Here is a 24223-nt window from a genome sequence, read left to right on the forward strand (position 1 = left end):
AGATTCCAGACCCGATACATCATTTGTTTTTTATTCCAATTCATTTTGACATCGCACGTCGTACGTGCAGGATGCCGTGATACAGTTCATACTGTATGATGTCAAATATCAAACCTGCTAGATATTCGGAAATGCTCGGGAAGGCGTCGGCGAGCGCTTTTATCGGCGCTGGATCTTCTCGCAGGTCCTTTCGCAACGCAGCGAGCAAAACCTCGCCGATCAAAGCCCCATCTTGCGCCAGATCGGGAGTTTTGTCGGCGAGCGCCAAAGATGCTCCCAGTCAGCATAATCGGAGCAAATATGGTGCAGTGTGTACGAGCCATAAGTGTGATATTTTAATTGAATGCAGTAACACAAAAGGCCTGCAGGAGCCTAAATGCATCTGTTCAGGACTAGACTGCTGCTAAATTAAATGGGTCCAAAAAACCTCTTCAGTGAGCGTGCATTGTTTGAAACATTCAGAGAAGGGCAGACAGGTCAGGCCTTTACAATGTGGAATTATTCCAATTATTTTGTTTATTATTTTTGTAAGTTTGAGTCCCATGGGATGGCGGGGAAACACATTATTTATCTTTGGGTGTCAAGCTGAAAAAGAAAATAACCCTTATAAGTGGAATACAATTCACTGCTGTCGGGCAGAATCCTCTCATCTTACATTCTAAACTTTTGAGGATCACACGAAAGCATCAGAAGTTGCAGATCCACAATATTGAAGCGCAGCTCGGCGTGTTTTGAGCTTGTTAATCTGCTACTTTTGATGCTTTAAAAAAAAGAAATGTTCCCTGACAAATTCACAGCTTTGGACATATGAGGTTTCCACCCGACAGAGACACTATATGAACAAGTGCATGAGAGTGAAACACTAGTGTTTGGGAAGTGCTGCAACATGCTATGAGCTTACAGATCTGCTATGTTTGGCGCAGGCAGGACACCGGCCCGGCGCACAACTACTGCAAATATAAATCAGACTTTAGTAGCCTAGTGTTTGGCTGTAAAACCTGAGTTTTATTTTTTAAATCCTGCGCACACCTGCGTGTGTGTGTGTGTGTGTGTGTGTGTGTGTGTGTGTACTCTGCTGTCTTGGAGGATCTCCAGCTGTGGCACACACACATTCCTGCAGCTTTATTTATGTTGGTGACACACACACACACACAACATTTTCCATGCGTTTCCATTGGGCTCTCACATGAATATGGTTTCTTGAGACTCGACTCTCAGTACCATTTCCTTTACAGTCTCCTCGCCTGCCAAAACACTCTCCCAGCAACCCCCCATCTCCCCTCTCCCTCCCGTCTGTCTGTCTGTCTGTCTGTCTGTCTGTCTGTCTGTCTGTCTGTCTGTCTGTCTGTCTGTCTGTCTGTCTGTCTGTTATATAACCCGCCCACCTACCGGCCTCAATGAAGTCACCTCGGCACCGCTCTGGAAAAGTCCGCTTAACTGACCCCGATTCAAAGTTTACCTTGAACTTTGTGTGCGTGTGATTGCGTTGGTTTTGCGTGTGTGTGTCTGTGTGCGTGGGTGCGTGCGTGTGTGCACATGTATCGGTGTGTGTGTGTGTGTGTGTGTGTGTGTGTGTGTGTGAGTCGGTGTGTGTGTCTGTGTTTTCATTCATGTTTTCAATTCATTTATTTATTAACAGTGAAGCATAAATACTTAAAGGGGCTCTCTCTCTCTCTCTGTGTGTGTGTGTGTGTGTGTGTGTGTGTGTGTGTGTGTGTGTGTGTGTGTGTGTGTGTGTGTGTGTGTGTGTGTGTGTGTGTGTGTGTGCGCGTGCGTGCGTGCGTCTTTACAGGTTGTGTATGAGGTAGCGTTCAACAGCGCCAGAGGAGGATATGTCGCAGTGGATGACATCTCCTTCTCTCCAGAGTTCTGTCACTCAGAGACAGGTGAGTGTCTCACATGTATTGTACCTCTGGTTACATCGGTTACATGGTTACATGGTCATTGGTCCGACAGGAGCCGACACCCTAACCAAATCAAACTTTTTAAAATCCATTGAATACTAACCTCCAAATTGCAGGCGGGCCGCCTCTGATTTGCAACGATGTGTCATTGCTGTTGGGCAGAAACTTTGTATCTCCATATATGATTTGGGGGTCCTGGCAAAGTTTGGGAATGAATGAATGTACGGTTGTGTGGTGTGTGTGTTGCAGGCCGCCCAACAGCCTGCCTGAGTGGAGGGACTCACTCCTCCCTATACCAACTATCAACTCTGTATAGAGTTGTGACCATGGCTCTGACCACATGGTCTACCCCGCCCATACAGTGGTGGACAGTATGCTACTTTAGATGCTTTTCCTGTTTCTGCCCGACAACAACGACATGGCTTTTGATTGATTGATTGATTGAAGTATATTTATTAACAGCTTGCATAATTTCAGTACATTTCAAGCACAACTCAATACAAAAAAGTGGCAAGTAGAAAGATGAAAGGTGTCTCCTGTGGAATTATAGGCAGGGGGTTGTTTAATTGTCCCAATCAGAGGAGAGAGAAAAAACGACCTGAATAGTCTAGAATAGTTTGTTTGTCTATCGGCAACCACACTAATTAACAAGCGAGTGGTGGCCCAGCAGTTAGTGACTCAAAGCAGCATCCAGTGGCTGCATGGGCGGCAGAGTGGACATTGGTGTTCGTCTATGGTATAAATATGCCATACAGTTGCTCAACCTTGACTCATTTCACATCTACGCCTACTAGTTTAAAACTTTTTTTTTTAAAGAACATACCGGTATTCGGCAAGTTCCAGTTCTACTGAAGTCTGTTCCATTCAATGGTGCGATAGCCTCCGCTCCACCAACCTCTTATTTATTTCATGTCCGGCTGAAGAAGTGCCTCATAGGGCAGCGCTTTCTTCCTCATAAAAGCTGCCTGTGTGAATAAGCCCCATGTGGCCTGGCTGGTATACACTGTACGTCGGGCTCTATACTTGCATGAGAGCAGGACTGATTTGTTCCTGACCTGTTGTTTTGCCAGGTAACATTCCAGGGAGAAACTCTGTGAACTCGGCATGTGTTCTGTCAGCGTACAGCAGGTGTTACTGCGGTAGAGCCTGGATCAGTGGTTCCCAAACCAACCTTTTCTTTCTGGGTCAGCGCATAGTGCCCCTGCACCGTGACAATCTGCCCCCTCATCTGAGCGCTTTAATTAAGGCTCATTCATAGTCTGGATTTTCGGTGGTGAGGTGACCACCGCTCCGGTGCAGGTGAGGTGACCACCGGAGCTGAAATAACGTTGAGCGGTGGTGAGTACAAACAGAGAGAAGGGCTGGGGCGGTGGCGGTGGTTTGCTCTTCACAGCGGCTCAGTGACGTCATGTTGTAGTTCGGTGGTCACCTCAGCACCGGAAATCCAGACTATATGAATGAGCCTTAAGAACACGGCAGCCAAGCATGTTTACTGTTTACAATTGTTTTTAAAGACAGTGACAAGCAGCGGAGGTATAGTCAAGGCTCGGGAATCAAAGCCACGACTCATTGTCAGGATATGATATGATATGATATGATATACTTTATTTGTATAGCGCTTTTCAAAACATAGTTCCAATGGAAAGGATGCATTAGAGCCTATAAGTGATAAGTGTGGCCTGGTGGTTACTGGTTAAGCATGCACGCACTCACACGCGCACACACACACACACACACACACACACACACAGCCCATGCAGAGTTGTGTTTAGTAGCTCATTAACCCATTGAGTTTATCCACCGTGACATGTGAGATGTGTGTTAATCTGATGGCACTAATTGAACGCTGCTCACTCCCTGAGTCGGCCACTTAAAGGAGTGCTTCACCCCCCCCCCCCCCCCCCCTCAATCAAATATATAATATAGCTTCCCTGTGAAGCCTTGATTACATGGAGATCTTTTGTTTTTGTAGCATTCATTTAATAACATGAAGAAAGAACTAGATGAACTGAAGTGGTCATGTGATGGTCAGTATCACGGTCAGTATCATGATAGTATGATGTCAGTATCATGACAGTATCATGACAGTATCATGATGTCAGTATCATGTCAGTGTCATGTCAGTGTCATGGTCAGTTTCATGGTCAGTATCATGACAGTATCATGACAGTATCATGGTCAGTATCATGACAGTATCATGACAGTATCATGACAGTATCATGGTCAGTATCATGACAGTATCATGACAGTATCATGACAGTATCATGGTCAGTATCATGTCAGTATCATGTCAGTATCATGGTCAGTATCATGTCAGTATCATGACAGTATCATGGTCAGTATCATGTCAGTATCATGTCAGTATCATGGTCAGTATCATGTCAGTATCATGTCAGTATCATGGTCAGTATCATGGTCAGTATCATGACAGTATCATGACAGTATCATGTCAGTATCATGTCAGTATCATGACAGTATCATGTCAGTATCATGTCAGTATCATGACAGTATCATGGTCACTATCATGTCTTTCTTTTGTAACCAGCGTGCTCTGACTTATCTGGTATCCTCTTATCAATATCATCCATAAAGGTACTGGGTCGCACACAGTGGCAAGAGTGAGCTTTTTCCCTTTCATTTCATCTCCACGTCACGTCACAAAAGAGACAAGCGTCTCTCTATCATGTCAGTATCGTGGTCACTATCATAGTATCATTTTTACGCTCTCCCCACTTATTATGACTATAGCGTTCACGTGGCTAAAATATAGATCGTTGTATTTCCAGTGTTGTGTTCTCTGTTCCAGAGCCTACAGTGGACCCGTCAATAGCAGACTGTGACTTTGAGGACGGCTTCTGTCTCTACTACCAGGAGCGAGTGGAGAGCAAGGTTTGGAACAGGGTTTCGGTGAAACCCAACGTCTACCGGATAGGAGACCATTCCACGGGGACAGGTGACCTTTCACCTTTCATGTACACTCTGTATGTCATTCTTAACCACCCCCCCCCCCACCACCAGTGGTCCTTGAGGGGGGTTCCAGGTGGTCCCCAGCTAAATGACGGAGAGTTGGTAACCAAATGGACCCTGATAATGATTTAGAGTCAGATCAAACCAAAGACAATGTGTACTCAGTGTTTGGGAACCAGTGGTATACACTGTTCTTTTTGGGTCATGGGTTAAAATAGTTTGGGAACATTTTCAAATGGGCAGAGCATAGTCCCCCTGACCCCATGCAGGCTCTTTAACCCATTCTGACCTGAGATCAGATTCATACCAGGTTTCCACTGGACACACACTGGTCTGATTAACCCATTCTGACCTGAGATCAGATTCTAAAAATGTCAGTCGTTATTTGATTTTTCAAAAAAATAGCAAACCTACAAGCTCGTAGCGCGGCCACTCGGTGGCGCGCTATGAGCTTGTATAGATCTGCTATTTTTCAATAGCTAAAGCGTAACATGATGCTATAACACCAAAAGGGGTTCCCGGCGTTCAGAATGGGTTAATGCTTCTCTCCTCCTCCCCCCTGACCCCAGGCTCTTTCCTGCTGGCGAACACCCGCTTTGCGTCCAGACCGGGCTACGTGGGCCGGCTCCACGGACCCTTCCTGCCGGGGAACCACCGGTACTGCCTGAGGTTCTACTACCTGCTGCACGGCTTCAGGAAGGTGGACAACGCCCTGGTCCTGTACGTCTACGACGAGAACAACGTGGCCCAGGAGAAGGTGTGGAGCCTGGCCGACAGCACCAGAGACGTGTGGACCGAGGTGGACATCACCTACACCAAGCCCATGCCCACCAAGGTACTGTGGGGGGTGGGGGGCCATTCCTTTCATTATTTGTCTTTCTTTCTTTTCGATTCTTTCTTTTTCGATTTTTGATTTTTGATTTTTGATTTTTTCAGTTTCAATTATCTAATGTACTCCCGGGGCGCTACACTCCCTCTGCCAACCTGGGGAGAGCAACGGACTGACCTCATGCTTTTCCTTCTATATGCATGAGGAGTTCCCCCGAGGAGCTCCCCGGTTGGACGTGGCGCGTGGAAAGGAACACTTTATTCCAACCAGTTCCTTTCCCCTCAATCAGGCTGACCAGGGGGAGGCAGTATAGAGACCTGCGGGATTACCGCATGTTTTTTTTGTGGGACACGGAGAACATGTAAACTCCACATAAGAAAAAGGCCTATTCCAATTGGAATGGAATATGAGCCAAAACAATTGAATGATATGGACATGATTTCAACGGAGACAATGATGTGTAGCTACTGACATTTAGACAGCACAATGATGTGTAGCTACTGACATTTAGACAGCACAATGATGTGTAGCTACTGACATTTAGACAGCACAATGATGTGTAGCTACTGACATTTAGAGTGTGTGTGTGTGTGTGTGTGTGTGTGTGTGTGTGTGTGTGTGTCTGTCTTGACTTGCAGGTGGTGTTTGTCAGTATATGCAAGAACTTCTGGGACTGTGGCCTCGTAGCCATCGATGACATCACCGTCACCTTGGGAGACTGCCAGCTCACTGCGGGTAAGACGTTGTTGAACGCTCGCCTATTTGTGCCCAAGTGTTTCACCAGCTGTTTGTCTGTTTGCAGTGCACCCACGACGGGGACATGTCTACAGGGTTGATATGGTTGCGTGTTTGATTGCAGCATCTCGAGCCTCCCTGCAAGGCCAGTGCACCTTTGAGCAAGGCATGTGTGGCTTCGTTCAGGAGAAGGAGCGGGATGACGCAGACTGGCTGCGGGTTCGAGGACAGACGCCCACCTCCTACACTGGCCCCAGAGGGGACCACACCACTGGGGTGGGTGAGTCAAACATTCATTGCTTCCCTTGGATCGACGTATATCGTCACTGTTGTCCGGCAGAAACCTGTGTGCCAAAAGTGGCCATTGAGAGAGAAAAAATATAAGCGCTCCAAAGTTACTACCTTGAACGCTCAAGTTAATAATTCAATGTTTGGTTTTTCATAAATGAGAATCCTATCACTTGAGATCTACAAGCTCACAACGGGTCGCAATTGTGAGCTTGTAGTTTTGAAAAAGGTTCACCTGTATGACATCCAAAATAGGGACGCCAGGTTGTGGTTGTCTGTGGATTTTATGAATTAAAAGTATTTCATTAGTATTAACAAGAGCTTATGGATTCATTGGAACACAGGTTATTTTTTTTTTATATGCCGAAAAAGTAGGCTAACAATGTTTGACATTATTTGATACTGTAGTGAAAGTGTATTTTTGTTTAAATGTGTGAGACATTATATAGAGGATATATCACCGTACCCAGATGTTATGTGGGAACATTAGATTACAAGCCGTTCCCTCCCTTAGTGGAGTCAGACCCTTGAACCAGAATGGCCCCGTCCACCATCAGAGTCTGTGTCTCACACGCCTATACCCGTGCTCCCTGCATGCAGGTCACTTCCTGTACATCGAAGCGTCTTTAATGCGTCCGGGTCAGAAGGCGCGGCTCCTGTCGTCGGACCTGCGGGGGTCCCGGGACCCCCAGTGTCTGGCCTTCCACTACCAGATGTACGGCTCCGGCTCCGGCATCCTGAGCGTGCTCCTGCGCCAGCCCCAGCAGGAGAAGGACACGTTGCTGTGGAGACGTCGGGGGGAGCAGGCCGTGGGCTGGCTGCGCGCCACCGCGGATTACACGTGTACCGCCAGGCATCAGGTATACCGCCCCGCCCGCCACAGTGCTTCTCACTAGACACTAGGGGGTGCTAGAGCACCCCCTGCCCTTTTGGCAATGTGCTCTTAAAATAAATAAAAATAAATAAAAATTGTTTTATTTATTTTCTTAATTTGTAGTGTGTGGACCATGGTGACATTGATCAAATCTTGATAAAAAACGCTTCTACTATAATATTTAGGCCCCCACAATCTAAAGCTATGTTTCTATGTCAGTGGTTCTTCGATAAAAGAAAAATAGCAGACCTACAAGCTCATAGCGCGCCACCAAGTGGCGCGCTACGAGCTTGTAGGTCTGCTATTTTTCAATAGCTAAAGCATACCATGATGCTAACACCAAAATGGGTTCCCGCCCCAAAATGGGTTAAGGCAACCGGCCGGTTCCACGCGCTGCACAAGGTGCCCTTTTTTTTTCACTTGAGCACCTGCCCCTCTAAATGTCTGTGCACGCCACTGCTTCTCAAGCGTTTGCAGGGAAAGCCCCAAACAGACTCTATAGGGAAGGGTATATTCTTTCGAAAATGGCGTAACGCCAATCGGAAAACACATCACATCTTATCTTTTTTTAACGAAACCGGATCCACACGGATCCGTTTTGGAATGTCTGTGGTGAAAGGAAAATTATTGAAAAGATCTGCTGTTTTTGCCCAACATATAAATGGATAAAGTGTTTAAAACGATGCTTTATCTGGGGACCCCCTGGGGGTCTCCGGGCCCAATGCATCAGACACCCATTTGATTTATCATTTGATTATATTGTTAATCTCTGGGACCCGATTTACAATGTGAAATCCTCACGTGTTTAACTCTGAGAGTGTACAAATGCAACCAAATAGACCTGTATGAGTCCATTTGGTTCCATTTCTACACTCTCATAGTTAGAGTTACTATAGTCACTTTTCAGATTAAGATAATTAAAAGAAAATGCTTGTTTATGCTTACTTATATATCTGAAATGATATTGATAGATATCAAATGTACTCAGTTTCATGTGGACATTTTGTGTTTTTCAGATTATAATTGAAGCGATTCGAGGCCCAACATTAAGAAGTGATATCGCTATCGACGATATTTCGCTGAAAAGAGGGCCGTGTAAAGGTGAATACTTTACATCTGTACACGCCACTTAAAAAAACAACACTTTGATCTTGTTTACATAGTACAGATGCTTGTAGCCCCGATGCAGTACTTTGCAGAAGAGAAAGAAAGAAAGAAAATTAATTTATTTCTCTCTCTCTCCTCAGACCCCGGTGATGTTATTCCATACTCTGGCTTCTCAGAGAACTTCAACGAGATTGAATACTGAGACCGTGCAGAATGTAGTTTTATTTGTGTGTGTTGTGATTGTGAGTGCAGGAGTGGCTGTGTGGGTACAACGTAAACCGAGTACAGTCTGTGTGACAACTTACTGAGCGATGCTTCTGTTTCGACCGGGACTTTTCACAACACGCCGCCATTCTTATTTTGCCTTTCTGTTGTGTCGGAACTTGTGTAAGAAACATGCCAAGAATGCAATATGTTCTGTTTTTATACGTGCAGCTTTTCCGATTACATTACGAGGTTAATGCAATTGCATTGGATGACGGTGCACATCAAGGATTAATGTTTCTCGCCGCCTGTTTTCAAAGCAATTCACTTCCCTTTGAAGATATTAAGGGCTTTTTGATACACTTTGTTGCGCGCAGTGACGCGCACCAAAAATAGCTGATCTACTCTGCAGTGTTTTGGTTCTAGAGTTAAAGATCTCTTTTGGCACAGTCCAAGTCACAAACTGTGGCATGCAGGGAGGTTCAACGCAGAAGGGTTTAGCGAAACTTGTGAAGCTACTGACCCAAGTTTGCGAGGTTGGGTGTCGGTTTTGTTTCACAATTCAGTAAAACAGATTTTTAACTTTGACAATGGATTTCGGTCCAGCTTTATCGTCGTGTCAGAGTGATGCCAATGTGCAGGGTGTCCACAAAGTCCGTAGTCATCACAGGGACCCTTGTTTTTGAGCAGTGCTAACTGCTAACCTCTCCAATGTGTAGCTTTGTGTGCATGTCTACCCCCTCCCCCCCCCCCCCCCCCGCTAACTTCACACAAGTGTGATTTGTTATTATTCTTCCCAGACCTGAGGCAAATGCCTTCTCAATCTGTGCTTCTCAAACGTTTTCGTGCAAAAGACCCTCCAAAATGACGTGTATTTTGCCACGTACAGAAGATTAACCTGACTCTGCCCCCATCTGGCGGAGTCAGGTTACACGTAGATGGCTTCCCATCTGAAAAGGTATTGTAATCACACTTGTGTGAAGTGAGGGGCACCCACTGCATTTATATCGGTTTGTTTAGTGCCCTAAACAAACGTCCATATAGACTTGGCTAGCAAACGGTTTTACATCATAAGTGCTCTAAACAAACATTAAACATTCCATAGACGTCATCTTCAAAAGCCATGCATTGGAGGGGCTAGCACCCCTCAAAAAGAGCACACCCCAGTGTGACGTGAGCAGTGACTTTGAGGCAACTGGGACTTCAGTACTGCTGCACCCACTATTAAGTATTTGATGATGATGATGTTTGCTTAAAGCAAACATAAAAAGTCCATAGACTTGGCCGCCACATGACGTCATGTCTGAAAGCCAGACGTCAACGCGGAGGGGCTCAATGATGTACGGTGATGATGTATAGAATCCACATGATCTCACATGACATCACTGGGGGTGGAACTCATAATAATAATTATATTGACACCCAGACACACACGATGTTGGAGCGGTTGGCACCACTCAAGAGGCCAACTACAGACCTCTGAGGGACTCCGGTCAACAATGTACACAGGGTCTTAAGTTTAATGGAGATGGCACTCGTGACAATGAGTACAATGCTAAATGTTTCCATCCAGGTGACTTTTTTATGAGGAAAGCATGGCAAACTTGACACAGGTTTGTGTTACTGTCTGTAATTCTTTTCCAATAAAGTAAAAAGGAATTACATTTGAAAATGGTTTGTGGTTTGTATCTTAACATACGAGACTGAGATAGTGGGGGGTGAAGGATAAAATGAATAAACAAAAATGATGAAAATCATGCTTTTCGACTGTACGATTAGAAAAAAAAAGAAAACTATGACAATTATGCTTTTGGGCGGCATGAGTCGTTTTTCATGGTTTTCCATACACATCATTCATCATAGATTGTTGAATGCTGAATTAATTGCTATAGTAAGGGCCGGTTCTAGGCATAGGCGAACTAGGCGGTCACCTAGGGCCTCAACCACTGAGGGGGCCTCGTCACAGGGAGAAGATTTTTTTTTTCATGTATCCCTTACATGGGCTACTGGCCACATGTGGCCCCCACCTAGCTTCTTAATTTTGATCTCAAAGTGCACCAGATTGAAGCATTTTCATGGCAAATTTACAATTTTTTCTGGAAATTGCGGAAGAATTGCGCAATTGCGGAAAAATTGCGCAATTGCGGAAATGGCAGAAATTGCGGAATTGCGAAATTGCGCAAAAACACAAACATTTTCCTCATCCTTTTCTCATCCTCCGCAACACTCAATTTTTCCGGTAAATACAACACATTGAGCAGGGCACTGCAGGGAGTTGAACCCCGTTCCGCCTAATATGAATTACTTAAAACCTCACTCCATGAAGGCTGAAGCATAATGTTAGAATATTATGAAAAGGTGCTTGAACACTTTCATCCTGGTGTCCCTGTTTTGGGCACGTCTTTATTAAAGGCCAAAATGTTCAAGAAAAAAAAGAAAGCAAAAAAGACAAATTAAGGAAATATCACATTTACAAGCTCACAACAACATGTCGTGAGCTTGTACATTTTTGCATGAAGCGGTCATGATACAATGAAGTATAAAACAGGGCATTCGTTCATGAAAACAAAAGGAAGAAATCAAATCAAATAGGCAGACGCAAGGTTTCTGGCTGACAGCGACATTTATCTTATCAGTAGTCTATATTACTTTCTGTCCAATGGACTCCATGCACACAGAATAACTCTTCCTACCAAATGAATGAAGGCTCTGTTCCATTTAGTGCACAGTGGTTTATTTCAAGGACCCCCATAACTCTGACAGGGTACAAATGGAACCCTTACGGGTCCATTCTTTTGCTTTCATTTTTACACTCAGAGTTACACACCCGTACGGGGCCATTTGGAACCACTGTTGTTTTTGGCAGCACATTTACATTTTTGTTTTAGTCATAAAGTCTCTTGAATAGTTTTCATTTAGTTTTAGTCACATTTTAGTCACCTGGAATGTTTTAGTGTTTTAGTCTAGTTTTAGTCGACTAAATGTCCTAATATTTTAGTGGACTAAATCTACAGTTGATTTAGTCGACTACAATGTATTTTGGCGGGCCTTGATGCCGTCGTAATGACAGATTTTACACTTGCTGAAAATAGCCGATCTACAAGCTTGTAGATGTGCTATTTTCAGCATGCAACCAAGTGTAAAATGACTTATACTGGATATCTTGTCCATTAGTCCCTTCCTAACATTTTAGTTTAGTTTTTTATCTGTTGACGAAATTATCAATACATTTAGTCTTAGTTTTAGTCATCATAGCTTAGTTTACATTTAGTATTAGTCCGTGAATAAAGGTAGTCGACAAACATTTTTCGTCGACAAAAACAATACCGTTTGGAACCCATACTCAAGGACACTTTGAGAAAGCTGTGTTTCTAGTGAGTGAGCCAACAATGGCACAATAGCAGCACCCGCCTAACTCTGTTTGACCAGAATGGAACATAGCCTTAATTAGTAACATCGGTAACACCTGTGAAGGAAGTAGGGAAGGGGCCCGGAAGGAGTTATTCTGTGTGCATAGAGCGTATCGGACTTGGTTTGACATGAAGCGGGGGTGGTTGTGGTTGGAGTGTGTGTGTGCTGCTCGTATAAGCAAAACAGTCTTTCAGCCAATGGCCATGTTGACCCACGGAAATGTGTCTTCGGAAAATACCGTCATTTCTGTTTGCTGGCACAGCCGATAGGACGCTTGTCTTACGAGTCTAAAACAGCCTGACACCATGTGACACACACGTACACGTGCTTGGGAACAGCATTAACGTATCATTGCTGTCGGGCAGAAACCTCTCATCTCCATTATGTTAACCTTTTTCGTAAATCAACACCCTACTTGATCATACAGCGCCACACAATTGCATAACAATAGCAGATATGCAAGCTCGGGAAAAAAAACGCGGCACATTTTGAGCTTGTAGAAAGATCTGCTCCTTTTGCCATTTTGAATATGAATCCTGAAAAGGTTACAGTTTTGGACGTGTGAGGTTTCCACGCTACAGAGACGATATACTCCACCGTGCGGCGGTTTCGCTCGCCAAAAAAGAACCGATCTGTGGTCTACGTTGCATTGCAACGCTTTGTTAGCTTGTAGACGAGTTCTCTTGTCTAATTCATCGTACGATGGTGTCACATGACGAAAATAGCTGATCTACAACAAGCTCTGTAGATTTCCTCATTTCGGTGTGCGACCGTGTAAAAAAAACAGGCTTAAAAAAAGGTGCCTTATAGGTAGGTGATATTTGTGGTTCTCTCTCTCTCTCTCTCTCTTAGTTAACAGTAAACATTTCCAGGTGGGATACACATTTCATCCAATAAGGAAGAGAGAACCCCAGAGAGATAATTCATCAGCTTTGTGTTCCAGTTCTGTCCGTCTCAATCATTTGTGTCATCACTTCCAATTTCACGTGTGTATGCTGTATGTCTGTATGAGTTCTCTCCTGATTCGTTAAAGATTGTGTATGCTGTATGAGTTCCCTCCTGATTGGATACAAATTGGTGTCCAAATCTGAAGATGTTTACTAGATAGCTGGAGAGAGACCCCACAAACACTCTATTGCAATGATTACTATCAGAATATAGAATATATACACTTATTTGAACAAAACAAAACAATAAAAACACATAAAAAAAAACTCACAGCGCCTTTTAAATCGTCTCTGTTGGGTGTAAACCTCATATCTCCAAAGCTTTTCCGAATTCAATTTTAAATACGAACGATTCGAAAGTAGCAGATCTCCAAGCTCAAAATGCGTGGCTTCGGGGCACGGTCCGAGCCTGCAAATCTGCTACTTTTGACGCTTTTGCGTGGCGCTGTACACAAACACAAAAAAGTTAAAATATGGAGATAAGAGGTTTCTGCCAGACAGCAACAACATCAGGCTTTAAGGTTTGCGTGGCACTGGGTCCCTGGCTGTGACCTGCGTGGGCCACCACTTCCACGCTGAACGTGGAAGTGGAGCGACAACGCCGGGCAATGCCCGTTCCATACCTCGTCGCATGGCGGTGTTCGCACGTTGGAGATAGCCGACTGAAAAGCTCACACAACACGTTCCACTCTGTACCGTATATAGATTTAAGGGCAGATTCACACCGATGTCCGTTTGATTCAAACTGTTCCAGAATAGGATTGTCTGGTCCCCGCTGGCCATGATTCAACACTGGCCTTGATTCTTCAAGCACCCGAGTATACACTTCATTCAACTGTACTATTCAATGCTTACACATTGCAGCGATCCGTATCCCAGTACAACTCAATCCACCCCGAGACTACCTCCATGTGGTCCCCGGGAACAGTTGGGTGATCCGCTCCCGGGAACGCTACACAGCATTAACACTAACCACATCTTCTAAGTGGTCCCCAATGCGCACCCGGGACCATATAGTGTGAATCTGCCCTAAAAGTGGTACGGGGGGAAGGAATATTTGTTATATTCCGCAGCAGTCACGTGTTGTGGAAAGGGGTTATATAGCTGAAGACTTCAAGTCGATTGGTACCATCGCCAGCTGTAAGTCACCCTTAAAGAACTTTTGGAGCAATAACTTTCTCTTTTCCCGTTCCGCCCTCGTCAACATCCATAGGATCACAATGAAAATACGTTTTGGGGCTTTAACCCATTCTGAACGGGAACCCATTTTGGTGTTCAGCATCATGTTATGCTTTAGCTATTGAAAAATAGCAGATGGTGGCGCGCTACGAGCTTGTAGGTCTGCTATTTTTTGAAAAATCGAAGAACGACTGACATTTTTAGAATCTGATCTCTGGTCAGAATGGGTTAATCAGACCAGTGTGTGTCCAGTGGAAACCTCACTATGAATCTGATCTCAGGTCAGAATGGGTTAATTGTTGTCATCCTTTTAGACTCTAGATAGCTTGTACTGCAGGTCGGCTGTCTTCGACGAGAGCCGCCGCCATGTGACGGAGCGTAAAGTTAGGCTTGAACCTCATGTTTCTCCGAAAGAAAAAAGGCACTTCAAAACATTTGTAACAAATTCCAGTGTTACCATTATATAGAATGTCTCTTTTTTTTCTCATATACATATATGAGTATATATATATATATATATATATATATTTAGATCTATGTATGTATACACAGGCATTTTCATATAGGAAAGAATGCAAAGGTAGCAGTATAAACACTTGACATTATATTATATATATATATGTTATATATATACACACACACACACACACACACACACACACACACACACACACACACACACATACTGTATATAGAATATATAGAATATATATATATTATTTTTTACATAATGAGTTTGCAGCTTGCTGGCGATTACAGGAGATACAAAAAGGGACCAAAAGTTGGGAACATTGTGTGGCTTTGTGTGGTGTTTTGGTGGTGGGGTTCTGGTTCGGGGTGGAACCCGTGGCTGTCGATTTATACGCAGGTGCGCGCCAGCGCCACATGCCGAACGAGGGGTCGGACTGGCTTTTCTTGTGGCACACGGCACACTGGTGGCGCAACTGCACAAGAAAAGCGGACGTTTAGGTTTCAGTTGCTGAGCACAAACTGAGTTGCATAGGCAAGAAAACAAGTGCAACCCGATTACTCAAGTTTTGTCTCTCTTTTTTTTTCAAGTTAAGAACAAACCAATAAGTAAAAGTAAACAAAACAAAACTCCAAACCAGCAACATGGAAAAGCCTTTTAGTGGGGTTTTTTTTGTAACTAACGCACACAAGAGAATAACAGTGCTACGTGCTGCTGGCCCGACGGACAGCACGGAATGCTTTCACTTCCTTGAAGAGAGTCTTTTTGTTGTTGTTCGGAAAAAAATACTCAAAGTCAGCAGCAGCGGATTGGTTGCAGGGCCTGGTGGGTGGCTGGGCGGGGCCCCGATGGAATGGTGAGTACGCAACGTGTGTGAGAGTACGCGTCGCGTAGTGTTGGTTTACCTCCGAGTTAAACTATCAGAAGTGTACGCTGGCGGTGCGCGAGTGTGTGCGAGCGTCTTTGAGCTGGTGTGTGGTACTATATATAATATATATATATATATATATACACACAGATGTGCCATTCCAACACTTCAGGCTTTCCTGTACTTTTCCTGCATTTGTTCTGGAAATACTCGTTTCCCCAAGGTTCTTTTCACTATTTAGCCCTGCTAATTATTCTCTTTTCTTACTGAAAACAAAAGTGTCCCTTCTCAGCAATTCTTTTCATTGTCAAAGATAATCTGAACAGCAGTACAACCTCTGCAAATGCCCTCCTTTCTCGCGGACAATGTTCTGACAATTTAGTGACAATCCACTATAGTCTCGCCAATGGCACGACGACGTCTGAAGTTCTCAAATGGCACGTCTGTACTCCCCGACGTATACAATGGCGGCGTCACGTGGTCGAAAACGCTTCTCGACGTCGACAAAGTATGCGGAGCCGTGACACACACCAGAGTTCAGTGTCTCGGTAGTGGTCCAGGTTGGGGGAGGGGGTGTAGTGAGTAGGACGCCGGCTCAACACTAGAGTTCAGTGTCTTGGTACTGGTCCAGTTTGGGGGTGTAGTAGGCTTCGCCCTCCACCGCGCCGCTGTAGAAGGGTCGGCCTTCGGAGTGCGGCACCTTGGGCAGCAGGCGGGCCTCATGGGGCTCCGGGTGCGAGCTGGACCTGGACCATCAGAAAACAAGCCACACATTCATTACAATTACCATGTATTTCTTATAAAATGATAGCATTTATAGTTATATTATGCCAATGGCAATGGGTCAGATTAATTCAATTGGCGTATAGATGTATGCCAGAAGAGCAGGAGAGAAGACAGGGAGACCCCTGTTACTGAACAAACACTCTAAAGCAAGGATTACTATCAGAATATTGTCATTTAACAATTTACTATACTATGTATTAGCTTGATTGAAAACTAGCACTTCCCATACTTTTGTTTTGTTTTTTACCAATGAATTTCCAATTTCTTTCCAAAGCTTCTTCAGAACATTTCACCCAATTTCCAGGCCTATATAACAATCATTCAGCGGAATAATGAGTCTCTTTCTCCTATGTGCAATGCCCAAAGACAGGCAGTGTAGCAACAATATAGTATAGAATGCTAATTCCATTCCAATTTGTATTTATTGCTATACCACCTGTACTAGGGCATAGGTTGTGAGCTTGTAGATCTGTTATCTTTGTCATGCACTAGCACACATTAGGCTGAAATCACGCTTTCTGTTTCTGTGAATAACGATTTTTTTCAAACAAAATCAATAGAGCACCGAAGTCTGACGTCAATATCGGTAGATACAGTATTTGCATTGTAATCCCCATAGGGGGATTTTAGATCGCCTCATAACTAAAAATGCATCGCATGGATGCACCTGGGACGTATCCTCAGTGATGTATCCTGAGGTCAACGGGGTTTCGGGTCTTCCAACATCATACCCCTCACTCAGGCGACCCAGCCGGGGTTGATCAAGTCCCAACTTATGTCCCAGTAGCTTATAATAACTCTGTTTGAAAAGTAAACATCATCCCGGCCGTTTCACTCATATAGATATGAAGAATCAACTGACTGAGAGAAAACGCAATTGTTACTGCTACCGAATTAGTAACATTTTCACTAGAAACAGACTATATGAGTGACTGACGGTCGCAAACAATACAGAGACACCTCCATGACAATAACGCAGAGACAGCTTGTTTATTTTTGGACCACAATGCTGTATGTAAAACGATTTTAAGATGACCCCATGTTATTCTCCATAGAGAAATTCCTTCCGTGAACCAGGCAGAACCAGGGGATGAGCGAGTGACATCAGGACTTCGGTGCTCTATAGCAAAAGAAATGCATAGCCAACTATTTTTCCAGAACCCTTGATAAATTCCAGGATTCCAAACCTTTTCCAGGACCAGAGATATTTCCAGAAACGTCATGACTGTGGGAACCCTGTAAGTGTATATAAACTTTAAGCAGTGCATCTATTTCGTCCAATGTGATTGTGAAGCTAAGTCCAAGTCAAATAAATAAACTGCCGTTTGACGTTTCTTCGTGGTATATTCTGGTTCTGGTTTAATATATTGCAGCAGCAAAGGTTGTAATAGCATAACAGTGAGTTAATAATTATTATTAAGTCTACATAATAATCTTATCAATATCACCTTTCGATGTTAAAAGCTTGACGTTACCCTATAGGCTGTGGGCGGTTGTTATCCAGTTTGGGAGTCTTGTGGGGAACGGCGTAGATGTCAGGGTGCTTCTGGGCGATCTCCAGCTGAACACAGGAGGACAGCGTGCAGGATTTGACGTTAACGTTGTGCTCAAATATTATTTGTCTGTGTCAAGCGTTATTCATAGTCTGGATTGTCGGTGGTGAGGTGACCACCGAACTACAACATGACGTCACTGAGGTGACCACCGAACTACAACATGACGTCACTGAGGTGACCACCGAACTACAACATGACGTCACTGAGGTGACCACCGAACTACAACATGAAGTCACTGAGGTGACCACCGAACTACAACATGACGTCACTGAGGTGACCACCGAACTACAACATGACGTCACTAAGGTGACCACCGAACTACAACATGACGTCACTGAGCCGCGGTGAAGAGCAAGCCACCGCTCTCCCCAGGCCTTCTCTCTGTTTTTAAGGCCTATTCATAGAATTTTCGGTGGCGAGGTGACCACCGCAGCTGTAACTAGAACTGCACTCTGCCGAGTGCATACTTGCTTGTTGCACACTAGTAGGCCATAAATGGCCTACTAGTGCGCAAGCAGAGCGCGCAAGTACTTTCGACCGCTGGAAACTATCACATCTCAGTATCTCTGTGAAGGAACGTTTGAAATGTATAATCATTACGTGTAACTATTTGCTACCTAACTACTTTTTTACAGAAAAATGAATCATTGATATGTGATGAAAAAAAGGTATATAAACTGAATTAAAATATATTATACAGTATAATTATTTTATTACTTATTGTAAATTGTCAATTGTTTTAAATGTATTTCATTTTGTACTATAGTGATATTAATACTAAATCATGATCAGAGTAATATGTGTCTCTAACTTCAATTTCTGTAATAATACTTTCAAATTTGTTGAAATATACATGATCTAAAATACTTCCGAAATCTGTAGTTGGATTTGTATCTCAGTGATGACGTAAGAGAAATGGTCATCTGTGTAATCTGGTCCCACCAGATACCACATTACGTCATCGTTGAGAGCTGGGACCAGAGTACACGGTGTGTATATGTATGACTAGCTCTCAGTGATGACGTAAGAGATATGGTCATCTGTGTAGTCTGGTCCCAGCAGACCAGGCACAGATTTACAAATTACAAATCACATTACAACTACATACAGAGTATGTAGTTGTAATTTGATTAGCAGTATACTGTGGTTACTTGGTTCCAAAAAGTGAAGCCAAGTTTTTTTCAACCGTAAGTCTGTGCCTGGTTTGCTGGGACCAGTTACAACATTACGTCATCCTTGAGAGAGTACATGGTGTGTATATGACGTAATGTTGTAACTTGTAACTTGTAACTAGTCCCAGCAAACCAGGCACAGACTTACGGTTGAAGAAAACTTGGCTTCACTTCGAAGAGACCAAGCGAAATGATTACTTGCGCGCTCTGCTTGCGCAAGTAATTACAAATCACATTACAACTACATACAGAGTATGTAGTTGTAATTTGATTAGCAGTATACTGTGGTTACTTGGTTCCTAAAAGTGAAGCCAAGTTTTTTTCAACCGTAGGTTTGTGCCTGGTTTGCTGGGACCAGTTACAACATTACGTCATCGTTGTGAACTGGGACCAGAGTACATGGTGTGTATATGACGTAATGTTGTAACTTGTAACTTGTAACTAGTCCCAGCAAACCAGGCACAGACTGTATGTAGTTGTTCTAGTTACAACTACATACAGAGTATGTAGTTGTAATTTGATTAGCAGTATACTGTGGTTACTTGGTTCCAAAAAGTGAAGCCAAGTTTTCTTCAACGGTAAATCTGTGCCTGGTTTGCTGGGACTAGTTACAACATTACGTCATCCTTGAGAGAGTACATGGTGGGTATATGACGTAATGTTGTAACTTGTAACTTGTAACTTGTAACATTACGTCATATACACACCATGTACTCTCTCAAGGATGACGTAATGTTGTAACTAGTCCCAGCAAACCAGGCACAGATTTACCGTTGAAGAAAACTTGGCTTCACTTCGAAGAGACCAAGCGAAACGATTACTTGCCCGCTCTGCTTGCGCAAGTAATAACGTGGAGCGGTGGCGAGTAAGGGCTGGGGAGAGCGGTGGTTTTCTCTTCACCGCGGCTCCGTGACGTCATGTTGTAGTTGATAAATCCAGACTATGAATAGGCCTTCAGGTGGAAGGAGGACTTCAGCAGCGGGGGTTTGATTTCACGCCACGGGTGAAATCATATAATCTTGTGAGAGGTTTGAGTCATTATTAAACGCACATATCTACAAAATAAAAGTATAATGACAAAAATAAAATCTGAGAGATAGAAATGTAAGGTAAGAAAACAGCTATTCTGGAGTTTTTCCACATTCAGACCGTACGACGTGTGGAAACGTCATAACTAATCCAACCGAGTGATTGCGACGACGTGTGTACAACACGCGTAATCTAGGGAGCTCTCCATGGTTTTGACCAGATGGCTATACTTCTGTCTTCATTTCTGACTTCAACATGCCTCTCGCCCGGAATATTAACGCTTCTAGAGAGACTCGATCGTAATCATAGCGAGGTAAGCAAGCAACATTATGCCTCCCGGTTTTTGTACGGAACGGAAGCCCCCGGCTTTCAGAGTAAAAGCTGCCATATCTGCCCGGCACCCAAGCTTCTATTTTGAAAGAAATCCAGGCGCTGATTGTGTTAAAGGACCACTTCACCACTTTTCAACCCATCTTCATATAATTCGTCCTCAGTAAGGTTCATGACAAAATGCTGTGGGCTGTGGGCAGTTCAGAAACCCATCCACCAGTGCCATCGTCGATGGAGAATCCAAGTCAATAGAAACGGCAGGCTTTCTATTCCTGAAAGGTTGCAATGCGAAAATGGAAGCCATCGTCAGCGTTTGTGACAATAAAAATCTAAATCAAAATATATATATATATTTTTTTGCTTCTATGGGCCGTCGGCATGGAACAAGCTCCCACTGTACCTTCGTCAGGCAGCCTCTGTAGACATTTTTAAAGCTCAGCTCAAGACCCACTTCTACAACATTGCTTTTAATTGAGTTTTTATTTGTTTTTATTTGTTTTTATTTATTTTATGTTCTTATATTCAATTGTGTTCTTTGCCATTGTTTTATCATTTTAACTACTTATGTTTTATTGTATTCTATTTTTGCCCTGTGAAGCACTTTGAGCTACATTTATGTATGAAAGGTGCTATACAAATAAAGTTTATTATTATTATTATTATTATATAACAAAAAAAAAACATAATGACGATAGGTTGAAGAGTGGTGAAGCGCTCCTTCGAGTACAGTGAGCCGGATGGTTGGTGATGACCCACCCTGGCACTCTGGGCCTCCTGCAGCTCCAGTATGCGGTGGGCGCGGGCCAAGTGGTCCATCTTCTCGAAGGCCTTGATCTTCCCCAGGAAGGAGCGAGTGGACGGGTCCTCCACGGGGCTGCCCTGCCCGCTGGGAGACGGCGGCGCCACGCTGGCGCCGGACGGAGGAGCGAGGAGCGAGGCCGCGGCGGGCGGGGGGGCTGCGGCGACGACGACGTCCGGCTGAGTCCTGCTGAGTCCGGCGCCGGGCTTCATGGGCGTAGTGGTAGGGCTGTCGCGGTTACAAGTTCAGGTTGACGATTAATCGCCACACAAATAAATGCTGGTGAGCTTGTTGCAGGTCAGCTATGTAATGTGAGCTTGTAGATCAACTATATCTGCATTTTTGGGGGGAAAACGTTTGAACATGTATGAACATTTTTAAACATGGAAACGACGAAAGACGATCATGCAAAAAAAAAAAGAAGAAAACTATATTATGTAATCGGTGCGACAAGCCTACATGGGCGGGGCGAGGGGCGGGACCAGGGGCTGCGTCTTGCCGAAGGAGTTGAGGTGGTGGTGGTGGGCGGGGGGGGTCGGGTGGGGGTGGTGGGGGGCAACGGCCACGTGCGGCGGGCCGTCGTTACTACTGCTGGCGGGGCTGCTGCTGGACGGGGAGTCGTAGCTTCGGCCGACGCCGCCCCCCGGTGGAGGAGGCTGGTGGTGCAGGTGATGGTGCTCCCTCAGAGCCAGCTTCACCTTGACGGACAGACAGACAAACGTGTTATTATTCATGAAACGACTTGGTTTTATTCATTCATTTCTGTTAATGTGTCATGTTTTCTTTGAACATGCAGTGGAACTGTTTTGGGACGTTGATAATGTTCAGTTAATAAAGCTTGCATTGGCAAAAGAGATGTAGGAGTTTATACGTTTACGCTTTGTCCTACTCCTTTAAAGGGGAATGCCACTCATGTTTAACATTTTACTATGTCATCATTAATAGAATTTGTTGTGTGGAAATATTAATACTTTTTTTTTTTTCACACAACTCTAAGGTCTATTAATGGTTTCAACATAGTAAAATGTTGAACATGAGTGGTATTCCCCTTTAAGAACATTGTTTTTCTGTTATGCATTTGATTTGTGTTTAATTAACGTTCAAAGTAAAGTAATTCAATCCTTCATTCATGTTTTCATTCATTCTCTCCTACAGAAAGGAAGAAATCCAATGCAACATGAAGGGATGCTGATTATGTGTGTGCGGGCAGCTGCATGTTATTGATTGATTGGTTGTACACAATGTACAGTCAAAGGTTGTGCTAAAAGGGTAACACAAAAAAAGCCCAGGGGGGGGCGTGTTTGCATTGTGGTCCACTCCACTCTACTCAATCAGTAATAATACATTACAGTACAATACAGTTTGGTAGGAAAGTCAGTAGCATCAAGAGGTATTATTTACAAGGAAAGGAGGGGTGGGCTGGGGGCAGAGGCTGCTACCACCAATAAGTTAAACCATGCTTATTTGTTTTTGACGGTCAGCCAAATGTTCTTTTACTTCAGCTTTGAGTCTGGGTAGGGACAAGGGAGTCGACATGTCGGGCTTTGGGTAGGATATTTCACATTGCAGTAGAATGCATTTCCCCCAAGGAACTTACTTTTATCAATGACGCAACATTTTAGTTGATTTAATCAACTAAAATGCATTTTAGAGGGCCCTGATGCTGGCGTTCGTAATGGCCGATTTATATTTGGCAGCATGCCGGAAATAGTAGCCAGTGAGCTTGTAGATCTGCTATTTTCGGAAGGCGACACTATGGAAGTGCCCAACCCGGTAAAAAATGACTTGTCTTAGTTGTACTGTATCCCTTCCTCGCTTCTCCCACACCACACGCACGACAAAACAGCAGTATAACTGTTTCTTCTGCAGTTTGATCACCGTTATTCAGATATACAAATGCACTTCAGTTTACTCTCAAACCCACACACACACACACACACACACACTTGGAGGTGTTGTATACCTTGGGACTTTCTGTGAGGAACACGGGTTGTGTTGGGATCGCTTCACCACTGGCCACCCTCCTCATGTGTAGCTCTGGACTGCACCTGCGCAGAATCTACACGCACGCACGCACGCACACACGCACACTATGAATGCGTCGAATATCTGCGTTATCTGTCGCTCACATGTGTGTAGAATCTGCACAGTGGCTGGAGGTGTGGTCTCCCTGCCCCACACTACACTAGGGCCGTTTCCTAAATAACACAACAAGTACGATGAGGATGTTTTAGTGATGTCGTTGCTGCTGTTCTACACACTGCCAGCCAGGTGAACAAACCACAGATCTACACACTGCCAGCCAGGTGAAGAAACCACAGATCTACACACTGCCAGCCAGGTGAAGAAACCACAGATCTATACACACTGCCAGCCAGGTGAAGAAACCACAGATCTATACACACTGCCAGCCAGGTGAACAAACCACAGATCTACACACTGCCAGCCAGGTGAAGAAACCACAGATCTACACACTGCCAGCCAGGTGAACAAACCACAGATCTATACACACTGCCAGCCAGGTGAAGAAACCACAGATCTATACACACTGCCAGACAGGTGAAGAAACCACAGATCTATACACACTGCCAGCCAGGTGAAGAAACCACAGATCTACACACTGCCAGCCAGGTGAACAAACCACAGATCTATACACACTGCCAGCCAGGTGAACAAACCACAGATCTATACACACTGCCAGCCAGGTGAAGAAACCACAGATCGAGGCCATAACCATTTGCTTTTATGAAACATCCTTATGGAAGATCA

At 44.2% G+C, this 24223-nt stretch overlaps 2 protein-coding genes across 7 annotated transcripts in view; one reads left to right on the forward strand and one right to left on the reverse strand.

Moving 5' to 3' along the window:
* Nucleotides 1-10574, forward strand: part of mamdc2a (MAM domain containing 2a) — a 43942-nt gene extending 33368 nt beyond the window's left edge. The window contains exons 8-15 of one of the 2 annotated variants that reach the window (XM_080766741.1): nt 1793-1886; nt 4711-4857; nt 5441-5706; nt 6339-6435; nt 6560-6715; nt 7324-7583; nt 8614-8698; nt 8845-10574. In XM_080766741.1, coding sequence (XP_080622867.1) covers nt 1793-1886; nt 4711-4857; nt 5441-5706; nt 6339-6435; nt 6560-6715; nt 7324-7583; nt 8614-8698; nt 8845-8906 — 1167 coding nt within the window. In that variant the 3' untranslated portion in view covers nt 8907-10574. Of the gene's footprint in view, nt 1-1792; nt 1887-4710; nt 4858-5440; nt 5707-6338; nt 6436-6559; nt 6716-7323; nt 7584-8613; nt 8699-8844 lie in introns of those variants that run through there. The other variant, XM_080766742.1, reaches the window with a different exon arrangement.
* A 4200-nt stretch (nt 10575-14774) lies between these two features.
* LOC308317606 (tight junction protein 2-like) overlaps nt 14775-24223 on the reverse strand; it is a 77305-nt gene continuing 67856 nt past the window's right edge. For 4 of the 5 annotated variants that reach the window (XM_080766739.1, XM_080766738.1, XM_080766737.1 and 1 more), the window contains 5 exons: nt 23418-23513; nt 21914-22152; nt 21412-21682; nt 18044-18129; nt 14775-16528 (listed from right to left, as the gene is read on the reverse strand). In XM_080766739.1, the coding sequence (XP_080622865.1) occupies nt 16384-16528; nt 18044-18129; nt 21412-21682; nt 21914-22152; nt 23418-23513 (837 nt within the window). In that variant the 3' untranslated portion in view covers nt 14775-16383. The remainder of the gene's footprint in view (nt 16529-18043; nt 18130-21411; nt 21683-21913; nt 22153-23417; nt 23514-24223) is intronic. The other variant, XM_080766740.1, reaches the window with a different exon arrangement.

This window comes from Protomyctophum bolini, assembly GCF_963924005.1.
Source record: "Protomyctophum bolini genome assembly, chromosome: 6".
Lineage (NCBI taxonomy): Eukaryota > Metazoa > Chordata > Actinopteri > Myctophiformes > Myctophidae > Protomyctophum > Protomyctophum bolini.